Here is a 12,415-nt window from a genome sequence, read left to right as displayed (position 1 = left end):
TCAATTGGACTAGTAAGTCCTAAATTAAAATTGTGCGCACTTTCAAACTGAAGAGCAAGTTTTTGAGCTTTTTCACAATTAGTTAGTAATAATTTGTTTTCCTCTTTCAATGCCGGTATTGGCTTCTGAGGTTTTTCAAGATTTAAGATAATTTCCAAAAGGGCTTAGAGCAGGCCTGCCCAACCTTTTTGGCTCTTTTTCGACATAAATGGGTGGTGCGTTCGAAAGAATAGACCAATATGAACAAAATTAGTCTCAAATGAAAGCTTGGTAGTATATTTGTCTAATCCATGCTGAAAATTTTAAATTTATATACAAATCTTGGCTAGCGATGCAAGCAAAGGTAAAAATCAGTCCGGCCCGCGGGCCGGATCATTTTTTGGACTTAATTGCATCGGTAGCAAAGAGGGTAATAAAAATTTTAAATTTTCAGCATGGATTAGACAAATATACTACTAAGCTTTCATTTGAGACTAATTTTATTTATATCGATCAATTCTTGCAAACGAACCAACCATTTATGTCGAAAAAGAGCCAAAAAGGTTGGGCAGGCCTGGCTTAGAGCCAGGGTCCAATTGAGAAATTTTATTTTCAAATTTTTTGTTTCTTAAATCTGCAAAACGTTTCTTGATTTCTTTCTGCAAATCCTGTCATATAATTTTCATAGCAGGATCACGAGTGCGTTGAAAGTCCTTCTCCTCACGTTTTTAGGACGGATCAAGAGTTTAAGATCATCGTCTATAATCACGGATTCAAATTTTACTTCACATTTTGGAATTGCAATGCTCCTGGCTTCAACAATGGAATTTGTTAAAGTTTCAAGAGCATTGTAAATATCAAGTTCAGTTTCTAAAGAAATGTTAAGGTGAAACATCTCGGAATCCAAAGATGGCCGTCACAATGGCCGACTTGTGACCCTACTCGCGTTTTCAAAGGCACAAAACTGGAGAAATAGTAGGCAAACGTTCCTGATCTGCTTATTTTAAGCTTTTTGCTAATGCACAAAGCCAAAATAAAAAGTGCACGGTTGTTGGAGGCCTGCTTTGCGAGATTTGTGCCTTTGAAGTTTTAGTGCAATCTCAGAAGTTGATTTCAAGCTGTTTCACCTTAACGTCAAGATTAGAGTCAACATACGTTTCATATATATTCCAGTCTGCTCGTAAATAATTAAAAGTGGAGCTGATAGGATTGAGAATCGCTTCATGGGATATTTGAAATGTAACAGGGACATGATCAGAATCAAAATCAGCATAAGTAACTAATTGGCTACAAAGATGACTAGAGTCGGTTAAGACCAAGTCAATCGTAGATGGATTTCTAGAAGAGGAAAAACATGTAGGACTATCAGGGTATTGAATTGAGAAATATCCTGAAGAGCACTCATCAAATAAAATTCTGCCGTTAGGATTACTTTGAGAATTATTCCATGACCGATGTTTGACATTAAAGTCACCAATAACAAAAAAAATTGACTTATTGCGAGTCAATTTTCGCAAGTCAGTTTGGAGCAAATTAACTTGCTGTCCAGAGCATTGAAAAGGCAAATAGCAGCTATGAAAATATATTTACCAAGCTGTGTTTCAACAGAAACACCTAAAGTTTCAAAAACTTTAGTTTCAAATGACGAAAACAGTTGATGTTTTATACGCCTATGAATGATGATTGCAATTCCCCCACATGCGCCATCAAGTCGATCATTACGATAAACAAAAAAGTTAGGATCTCTTTTGAGTTAAGATCCAGATTTTAAATGCGTTTCGGTAATAACTGCTATATGCACGTTATTAACCGTAAGAAAATTAAACAGCTCGTCCTCTTTACCATTCAGAGAACGAGCATTCCAATTTAAAATATTTAAATTATTATTTGGATCCATTAGAAAAACGTAATCCAATAACAATTTGATTTGTAAATTTTACACCTACTTGGACTGCTTCAGTCATAGTGGTGACTTTGAACATTGCATCAATCATTAGATTCAATTGTTCAGTAAGAAAATTAAAATCTGAGGCAGACATATCACTTGAAGTGGGTACATCTGATGATTTCCCATTAGAATTTTCGGTAGGCGAAGAAGCGGAGTAGGAATTACCTGTGGCGGTAGGGTTTTTTTTATTTGATTTGAAACAATTAGAATGGGTACCCATGGAACGAATAGGGGAAGAGTTCAAATTACCTGCTACGATATCGGCAAAGGATTTACCGTGGGTAGATACATTCGAAATTGAAAGATTCGAACGGCTACCCGACGGATTAGAATTTGTTTGTGAATGAGCATGATTATGATCTTCCTGGTGGGTATGATTCCTAATCAAGCGATCGTTAACTGAAAAATGAGCATTGTTCGATACTCTACCAGGCAAATTCCGGAAACGACCGTTATCGTAACGGATATTATCTTTCATCTGCCTGGCACGAGCCTCAATGACTCTTTTGCGTGAAGGGCATTCCCAAAAGTTAGCTTTATGAGGGCCCTTGCAATTGGCGCATTCAAACTTTCTGGTATCTTCTTTCACAGGACAGACGTCCTTAGCGTGAGAAGAACCTCCGAAAATCATGCATTTGGCATCCATGCGACAATTTTTTGTATCATGACCCCACTTTTGGCACCGACGGCACTGAGTGGGGTTCTGGTAATTTCCTCCAGGTTTCTGGAAATGTTCCCATGTCACACGGACATCGAACATAAGTTTTGCTTTTTCTAAAGCTTTAATATTATTTAGTTCTTTTTTGTTAAAGTGAACTAAATAATATTCTTGAGAAAGCCCTTTCCGAACAATGCCAGATTGGGTTCTCTTTTTCATAATGATTACTTGGACTGGGGAAAATTAAAGTAAATCATTTATTCCATTTTTGATCTCTTCAGGGTACTTATAGTCACTTGATAGACCTTTCAAGACAACTTTGAACAAACGTTCAGTTTTGTCGTCATAAGTAAAAAAATTGTGCTTCTTCTCTTCAAGATGTCTGAGAAGAAGTTCACGATATTTAAGAGTTTCCGGCAAAACGCGACAGTCTCCTTTCTTTGCGAATTGGAAGGAAACCTTGATTCCCCTACCTGCCACACGGATGTACACATGCAAAAATGGTCAATCAGCAAAGAAAGCTCTCGGTTAATAACTGTGGAAGTGCTCATAAGAACACTAATCTGAGAAGCAGGCTTTGTCCCAGTTGGGACATACTGCCAGAAAGAAGAAGAAGGATCCGCCTCTTGAGGGGAGAAATATTCTCTTGCCTCACTTCACTTGGAATAACTTGGAACTATAACTTGCTTCGTTTGTGGTCTACCAGTAAGTGGCCGAGTCAAGTCCACCACGCTCACTCGGAACCATCGAATAGCCTATTTTTCGTGGTTGGTAACTGGTTTTGTCAGATTACAAAAAAATCGTAGCTACGCCAATGCCTGTGACAACCATGCAGAGGTGATCTTGGTCATTAGTAATAATGTACGTCACACTCACAATTCTTCTCTTCTCAGATAACAGTGAGGACGTGGCAAGCACCGTTATTGAGTTTGTAAGGGATGGTACACAAATTATGTAACGCTAAATTTCAACTTTTTAGACCCCCTCCCCCCCTTTGTCACACTTTTTGTATGAGTCCTCTGAAAATTTTGTAAGGCTTGTCACGCTTGGCTCGACCCCCTCCCCCCCTTGGAGCGTGACGTAATTTGTGCATGACCCCTAATGTTTTGTGCAACATCGATTGTCAATCACGAAGTAGTAACTACAAATTGTACGGTCATCAATGATTAGCCTCACGTATTGAAAACATTATATATATTTTTTGAAAATAAAATTTAACAACGTCACATGTTACGTAATAATTATATTATGCAAAACAAAAAAAACATTTACTTAAACGTAGTTTGGGCTCATATAAGATTAGAACAATAATCAAATTTTATCTACCTTCAGCCACAACCCACCCTTAATCAACAAAATAGCACTGGACGGATCCAACTGAGCTGGAGTTTCCAGCCGTTCACCCACAGTGAATCGGAAGTTTTTCAGCAAGGTCGCCAATCCCACACGAGCCTGCATCAGTCCAAAACGCATCCCGATACAGACACGAGGACCCTCTCCGAAGGGCAGGAACGCAAATGGATGACGTGCTGCCACTTGATCTGCGGTGAACCGATCCGGATCGAACTTCATCGGATCCGGATAATATTCCGGGTCCCGGTGGATGGCCAGTGTGGGAATCATCACCGATGTGCCTTTCTCTATGGTTAGAGATGTTCCTGGAACGGTGTAGTCTTGGGTTGCGGTACGGAATATGTTGGATGCTGGCGGATGCTTTCGAAGGGTTTCTGAAATATTATTGGACATTAAGTAAAAGTTGATAATAGGTATTACATTATTTTGAACTTTACCGGAAACACAATTCTCCAAGTATTTCATCTCATGAACTGCTTCATACGAAAGCGATCCATGTTTATTCAATGTGTCTAGAATATCTTTCCGTGCCTTATCCTGCAAATCCTGATTTTGGGCAAGCTCGTACAAGCAAAACGACATCAACGTCGACGAAGTTTCGAATCCAGCGAAAAAGAAAACGAAGGATTGCGCAGCTACTTGCTCGATTGAAAGCTTCTCCACCCGTTGGTCACTTTTATCATGCTCCAGAGTCTGACCGTTTTTCAACTTAATCATCAAATCTATGAAATCGTTCCGTTCGATTTTGTTCTTCTCTCTGTAGTCCACGTTGTCTGACACAGTTTTCAAAAAGAACTTTGCAACATCTGGTTGTAGAACAGTTGCGCCAAGCGCTCGTGATAGAGTACTGAACTGTTGCGTCAGCAGCAACTTCAGAAAGCCTAACCCTTGGAGTTGAAATACTTTTCGACCCATTTCACGAAACTCGGCATTTGGATTGTGTAAACTATTACACTCCAATCCGAAAGCGCAGTTTCCAATAACATCTGTCGTGTATCGAGCGAGAATGTCTTTCACCTCTATCTCCTTGCCGTCCACGATTTCCTTAGAAATACACTTCTCCAGTTCATTAGCACAGTCCCGAACAATCGGAAACATCAGCTTCATTTTGCCCGATGTGAACGTGGGTGTTAATTTGACGCGCATATTCTTCCACTTGATTCCTTCCATGGTGAACAAATGTGCCGTCAGAGGGTCATCTTTTTCATTGTAGTATATGGACCGATCGTGAAAAAAGTTAAAATCCTTAATCAGGATAGTTTTGATCAGATCCAAATCGGTCACAAGAACCACCGGGTTGATGAAGAAGTAGATTCCACCCAGCTGTGCCTTGCCCTTCAGCTGGACGTACAAATCTTCCAGTCCTTCGGATAAGTGTTTCTTCGTGCCAATGCCCCAAAGATTGCCCAAGGGGAATGTTGGTCTCACATATGGAACACCTCGCACTTTCCAATAGTTGAACCGTTGTTTAACGAACAAAAAGACCAAGGTCACTGCACCGATTAGCAGTAATGCTATCATGTTGGAGCAAAGTTCTGAGAACCGCGCCCAAAATAAATAATTTGTCTTCTCGCGATCACGGGTAAACACTGAATGAAGCAATTGCCGGCTGGATGTGATGTTTGTAGACTAAATCGCTTTAGACAATGTTAGTGACTGCGTTCACGCAATCACCCACAGTTTGGCGCTAACATGCTTCGTGAATTCGATTATTTCGGTTATCTTTTGAAATTACGAATCCATGGGAGGGAACACATTTTGTGATAAGGAGTTCAATGATGTGGCAAATTTGCTCGACAATGATATGGCAAAATTGGCTCTTTGAAACTTTTATCAGCATTTATTGATAAATCTAGCTGATGGATTGTTTTGACTGGCATTCTAGCGAAATGAAAACGGTTGCCATTGTCCAGACACTAATAAAAAATGTTATCATCAATCTCCGAGATATAACTGTGGTTTACAGAGGTCATGTCGTAGACAGGCATTGCAGAATTCGATCTCAATTGATTTCAGAGCACGATCAAAGCAAGCGAAGAAAAACATCACATCTGTATCGGTCTGTGATCGGGCCCTCATTAAAAGTATTCGAATGAGCATGAAGGCTTCTAATGAAATCCCTTGAAGGTTTTTGATAAAAATCATGGACAGTTTCTGTTGACAATACTGGTAAATCCTGGAAATATTATAATGATCATCCTGGAACCTACGTTCCCAAACTTTTTAGTTGTGTGACCCGTCTAGCCCACAAGCGTATTCCTTGCAACCCATTAGTGAAAAATTGTCCAGAGACAAGTTTTGTACTTAAGCTTCTGAGGCCACTTATTACTTGTTGTGAATGGGATGTGATCACAATATGGAATCGACAATGACATGAGCTATGCGTGATTAAAACTACAGTCAAACTTGCAACTGCTTGTTATAAGATGAGAATAGTAACATAGAAAAATCTTATAACAACTCTAAACATTTTTTGAATGTCTTGACATTTATGAAAATTTCATTTGGAACTGGTTATATTCTCGTTAAACTTTCCGATTAAGTCAAACCTTCATAGGTCTATATTTCATTTATCAATAATGACGCACGGTACCACACGGGATAAATATTTCGATCATAAGCGAAGTTGCATATAATAACTCAGATCAGGAAGTTTTCATATTAAAGGTTTATTTTACATACTTAATTCATAAAAAGCCAATCTTGAAGCATAAGCTGTCCCATACAAAATGGATGGGAAATTTTCTACGACAGAATATTTCGAGCGTGTTTTAGAATGATGGCTTAAGTAGCATGATCGATTTCTCCTCATCGATTCTCTCTTCTGTGAATAAAGGCGACAAAACGCAAGTTTTCCAGCACTTTTTCACCTCAAGACGCAAGAGTGCATCGCTACCTAGCGTCCTGTAGTAAAAATATGCTAAGAAACATGCATCTTGTCACTTTTATTCACAGAAGAGATGATCGATGAAGAGAAATCGAACATGCGACTTACGCCCTTATTGTAGCACAATGTAGCATTATCTTTTCAACCACAAAATCAGAGCCCAAACGCTTAACGTTTTCGTAGAAATATCGGAGGAGCATGAAGGTTCGATAATAATTTAGATTTTAACACTGTGAACCACACTAAAAATTTAAAAAAAAATCATGTTCCATTACTCGATATTTCCATGTACCAATAATCCTCTTGACTAATAAAAGCTCGACTGTAGAATAAGTGGGATTTAATAAGAAATAACGACGTAAGAAGTCTGTCAGATCTTAACCTTAGAATAGTATTGAAGGTGCTGACTGTTCCAATTCCTTATCACAGGATGAAACTGTTTTCGTCATTAAGTAAGAACATGATCAATAAATTCCAATCAGTGGTCAGCGTTCAAGGAAACATGGAAATTAGGAAAATTGTAAATAAATTCATATTTTGGATTCCTTTTTGTGACCCACCAAACACTGCACAGTGGGACGGATTGGGGTTTTAGGAGGAAAGATAGAACTAACGTCTTCAATTGCGATTTTACGTAAAAAATATGCTTTACAAAGTTATATCTATTATAAAAAAAATTGTTTTGGCCGGAACGAAAACTAGGGTGGCCCTTTGCAAAAAATGATACAGTAAGGACCCGATTTTGTCAGCCCCTCGATGAATTTTTGGCTGACAAAATGGGGAACCTGACAAAATCGGGTCATTTTATTTTGTTCCTGTTTTTCAAATTTTGACGTGTTACATGGTTCAATGGACTTTTAAAAGGGTGATGGACATGAGCGTAGCCAATTTTTTTTGATCAGGGGCTCCACCCTCCCTTGTATTGGTAATATCAATTTTTAACACTTAATAAAAGGCATTGCCATTGCCCCATCTTGCTACGCCCATGTGTGCATGACATCACACATCATCATCAATTTTAATGTAAACGTGGTAAAACATGACGATAACAATTTTTTGACAAATTTAAAATAGGCTGACAAAATCGGGTCAAAAAGCTGACAAAATCGGGGGTAGACAAAATCGGGGGCTGACAAAATCGGGTCAATACTGTAATAACCATCAAAACTTTTTTATTTGAAGGAATATTGATATAGTTTGTTCTGCAGCTCAAAAATTGACCTTTTTTAGAGCATTTTTTGCTATTGATGTAGAGTAGACTTTCAAAAATAGGTTTTTGTGTTTAATTTTTTTTATTTTAAATTTCTCATCAAAGTTGTTTTCCTTCATCTTAAGAGCCGACTGAGACGCATATTTTGAGGCCTGTACAATTTTGTCGGTGAATAGCTATAAACATTTTTCATGAAAAATAAATGATTTTTCACATGTAAATGTAGTTGGAGAAAAACAAAAGATTTTTTTTTTTTTTGCATGACAAAAAGTATCTTTCGGCTTTAAATCTGAATATGAAACTAACTTGTTTCATATTCTTATAAACGCACTTCCGAATAGAGTCAAAGGAGTTCAGTAATGAAAATAAGGAGAAAAGACTTTTGAAAATATATTCTAAATTGAATTTCCTGGCATGACTCCTTCCAAACTCCAAAATATTTCTGTTATGGGAATTGCCAGGCTCTTTGGGAAACATTCAGATTGAAAGTAACGAATGCTTAATTGCCGCAAATCCGTTCACAATTAATTTGTCCACCGTAGGAGATATATCGTATCTGCAACATTATAGTACGATTTCTGATTATGATGCTGACTTTCAAGCCTAGATTTAGGAGAATAACTATATACATTATTTGATCATGTTTAAATATTTTGATTAATTAAGGCTATAATTTAGATATAGCCATGCCTGAAAATAGAACCTGATAGTAAATTTGGAATTTCTTTTAAAAATCTGTTTTTACCGGTTATTACCATATGAACCACTCATATCATTAGCAAACAGATCCGCCGAAGAATAATACGTTTTTTATTCACATTTTTAAGCTGACAAACACTATCGTCATGTGAACACAATTATTTTTGTTTTCCCAACTATACAAACATATAAAAAACATTTTTTTTATAAAAAAGTCTTTAACTTTTCATCATTCAATATTATATCAATATTCTTTTTCTTTGGCATTGCGTCCCCACTGGAACAGATCATACTTCTCAGGTTGTTGTTGTTAAGAACACTTCCACAGTTATCAACTGAGAGCTTTCTTTGCCGTATTTGTCATTTTGCATTCGAATATCGTATGTCCTAGAATCGATGATACTTTATGTCCAAGGAAGTAAATTAAATGTTTATCACGAAAAGACTTTTGTATCTATTTGTTTCCATTAGCTTAATCTTTTATGTTTGCGTTTTAATTTGTTCTAAAAGTGTTGGGAAGACAGTTTTGCTGAGAAACTTAAAATAATAAAAATAAAACACAAAAACCAATTTTGATGGGCCAGCTAAATGATTTCATCATACATTCGTTCCGACCAAAAAAATTGTTTTATAATAGAAACAACTTTGTAGAACATCATTTTTACGTAAAATTGCAATTGAAGGCGTGAGTTCCATCTTTTCTCCTAGAACCCCAATCCGTCCCACTGTGTACTGGCTCACGACCCCCAAGGGGGTCGCAACCCACAGTTTGGGAAACTATTCCCTGGAGGACTCTTTTTGAGAACACCGAAATTTCAAATAAGATCTTTACAATGTTTCTGATGAGAATCTTAGAAAGTTTGTAAAATATCGTGGATACACTTAATGTGAATACTGGGAAAATATGACGAAAATCCAAGAAGAGTTATGATAAAAATCTTAAAATGTTTCTGACATAAATTCAAAAAGAATTTGGATACAAATCCTAGAAGGATTCTGATGCGAATATGTATCCTGGAAGGATACTGAAGAAAAATTTGGAAAGATTTTGATGAAAATTGTGAAAGGATTCATATGAGAATCCTGTAGAGATTCTGATGAAAATGCTGGAACAAGTCTGATGAGTATCCTGAAGAATTATTTGAATACGAACTTTCAAAGGATTCCGACAAGAATCCTGGGAAGATTTCTGTTTCCACGAGGATTCTGATAGGTATCTCAAGAGATAATCTTAGATGAGAATACTGAGAAGTTTTTGATGAGAATCTGGCAAGGAATCTGATATGGCTTCTGCGTTGATTTTGATGAGTTGTGATTAGAATTATGAAACGATTCTGATGAGAATCTAGCAAATCCTGCGTGGAATCCAATGGGAATCCTGAGAGTATACTGTTGTAGGATTCTCATCTTTTCTTCCAGGATTTTCAATGGAATCAAAATTTCAAAAATAACTCATTAGAACATTGTAATCGAACCTGAGTTTCACACAATGAACGAATTCATCCAAAACACTCAAATGTAGCTTTTGAAAGTTCTATCTTAAAAAAAAAACAGTTGAATTTTATACATCTCATGCCGGGAATTTTCTTCTAGTCGTCATTTATGTGCCAATTTAAATATGTTGAAAAAATGAATTTAAAATCCGGAACCAAATATCGGGGATACTGAATAAAATAGAAAAAATAGAGCCTCCTATTCGCCCAGAATGTCCCAACATTACCTCTAAGAGCTTCAATTTGCCGCAACAGTTTCATGTGATGTTGCGAATGATGGATGATTTCTTCTGATAAAAATTGGTCTTTTGAAACGAAAAACGGGGTTCAAAAACTGGACTTAAAACGGTCAAATGTTATTAAAATGCCCCGAAAGGCTACCGATGGTCGTCTTTTGTTGAATTAATATGACTTCATTTGACACAGTATCCCGACCAGATGGAAGAAACAAGATCATAACAAAATGTGTTCCCCTGATATGATTATTTTATATCACCAGTTGTTATAAAACATGTACCGTTAGTAGTTAAAATAACAAAAATTCTAACAAAATTTGCACCAAATTAAACTAAAATATAACAAAACCTGTTACAATTACATCAAAATTATTACATAATGTGTTGCAAGGATGTTACAAAATAACAACATTATTGCAAACTATGTTACTGTTTATGACATCGGATGTTATTAGCAACAAATTTATTAATGTGCTGTCAAAAATATAACATATGTTGTTATAAATGTGTTATAAAAAATATTACAAGTTCAGAACAAAGCCATCTTGATAACAAAATTGTATCAACTTCTGTTATTTTTAACTGCTGCTGATAGAAATGTGTTATAATCTTGTTACGTGGTTCTGGTCGGGATGTTCTTCAGGATCGCATACGAAGACTTCCGACCTCCTGTATCTGAACAAGCAATGTGGCCAATCATTCAATCTACTTTGTTACTGCATAAGAGCCTAACTGACATGAGCGATTTGTCTTCATCGATCCTCTCCTTTCTGTGAATAAAGATGACAAGATGCAAGTTTGTTCATATCTTTTCGCTTCAGACCGCTTGGCAGCGATGCAAACTTCTCCTGAGGTGAAAAAATGCCGGAAACCTTACATCTTGTCATCTTTATTACAAAAGAGAGGATCGATGAAGATAGGTTTTCCCACAACTATGTGCTCAAAAATATCACTATCATTGCAAAATCTGGTCAGATATTCCCATATGCATTTTCCATAAGGAATTGTTGGTTATATCTAGAGATGAGCATAACGGCTCATTCTATTTAACGGATCCCATCCGAAGTAATTATTACATATTTTTATGTTGAATCCGTTTTGGAAACTAGGTTGTAACTGGCGCAACCTGTTCTGAATCACAGTTTCAACCCCAATCCGGTGCAGGTTCGAACGAACTACAATTGGCTTGACGTTGGTTTGTTTACGTGTTAGTTTCTTACATAGAATCCGACATTAGTGAACCGGATAATTTGAACGGTTTCACTCCCTGTTGCGCGACATGTGTCGTACCTTTCGAATCTTTCCGTCTCTCATTCTCTCATGATATACCTACCTACGCGGTCGATTTCCCCTACCAGAACCAAAAGGAAGAAGCAAAATGTGCACGGGTAAAAATCGGATCCCAAAATCATAAAAAAAGACTCATGATTTGTGGAGCCTAGGGTATTTTCAGTTTATGAAAATACACCATGATTCGAAAGCATGATATCATGATTCGGTGCACCCGTAACGCAGTCAGTGCGTTATACTTTTGGCAGAATCATAAAGCTAAATCATGATGTTGGGATTTGGAATCATAATTTCCGGTGCGCATCTTTATGATTCTGGTCGGGTTTGCAAGCGCCATAAAGCTAAATCATATATTTAGGCTTTAGAATCATGATTCCAGGTGCGCATGGTTTATGATTCCGGTCGTTTTTTACAGGATCATGCAGCTAAATCATGCCATTGGGATCCTAAATCATGATTTCTGGTGCGCATCGTTTATGATTATCATTATATTTTCGGACCATAAAGTGAAATCATGATACTGGGATTTGGAATCATGATTTTGGGTGCGCATCATTTATGATTCTGGTTGAATTTGTTGGCACCATAAAACCAAATCACGTTTTTGAAATTTAGAATCAAGATTTTTGGTGCGCATTGCTAATGACTCTGAGGAGGATGTA

The 12,415-nt window shown here is 37.1% G+C and overlaps 1 protein-coding gene across 1 annotated transcript; it reads right to left on the bottom strand.

The window, feature by feature from the left end:
• Nucleotides 1-3,808: 3,808 nt before the first annotated feature.
• Nucleotides 3,809-5,576, bottom strand: LOC5571549 (probable cytochrome P450 6a14). The gene is made up of 2 exons (XM_001653621.3): nucleotides 4,376-5,576; nucleotides 3,809-4,312 (listed from the first exon to the last, which is right to left on the bottom strand). The coding sequence occupies exons 1-2, from the start codon at nucleotides 5,457-5,459 to the stop codon at nucleotides 3,897-3,899; spliced, it is 1,500 nt and encodes a 499-aa protein (XP_001653671.1). The 5' UTR covers nucleotides 5,460-5,576; the 3' UTR covers nucleotides 3,809-3,896.
• Between the last annotated feature and the right edge of the window lie 6,839 nt (nucleotides 5,577-12,415).

The sequence above is a fragment of the Aedes aegypti genome, chromosome 2, assembly GCF_002204515.2.
Source record: "Aedes aegypti strain LVP_AGWG chromosome 2, AaegL5.0 Primary Assembly, whole genome shotgun sequence".
In the NCBI taxonomy this organism is placed as follows: domain Eukaryota; kingdom Metazoa; phylum Arthropoda; class Insecta; order Diptera; family Culicidae; genus Aedes; species Aedes aegypti.
Note: the sequence above shows the minus strand (reverse complement) of the source record. Positions and strands in the feature narration are given on the sequence as shown.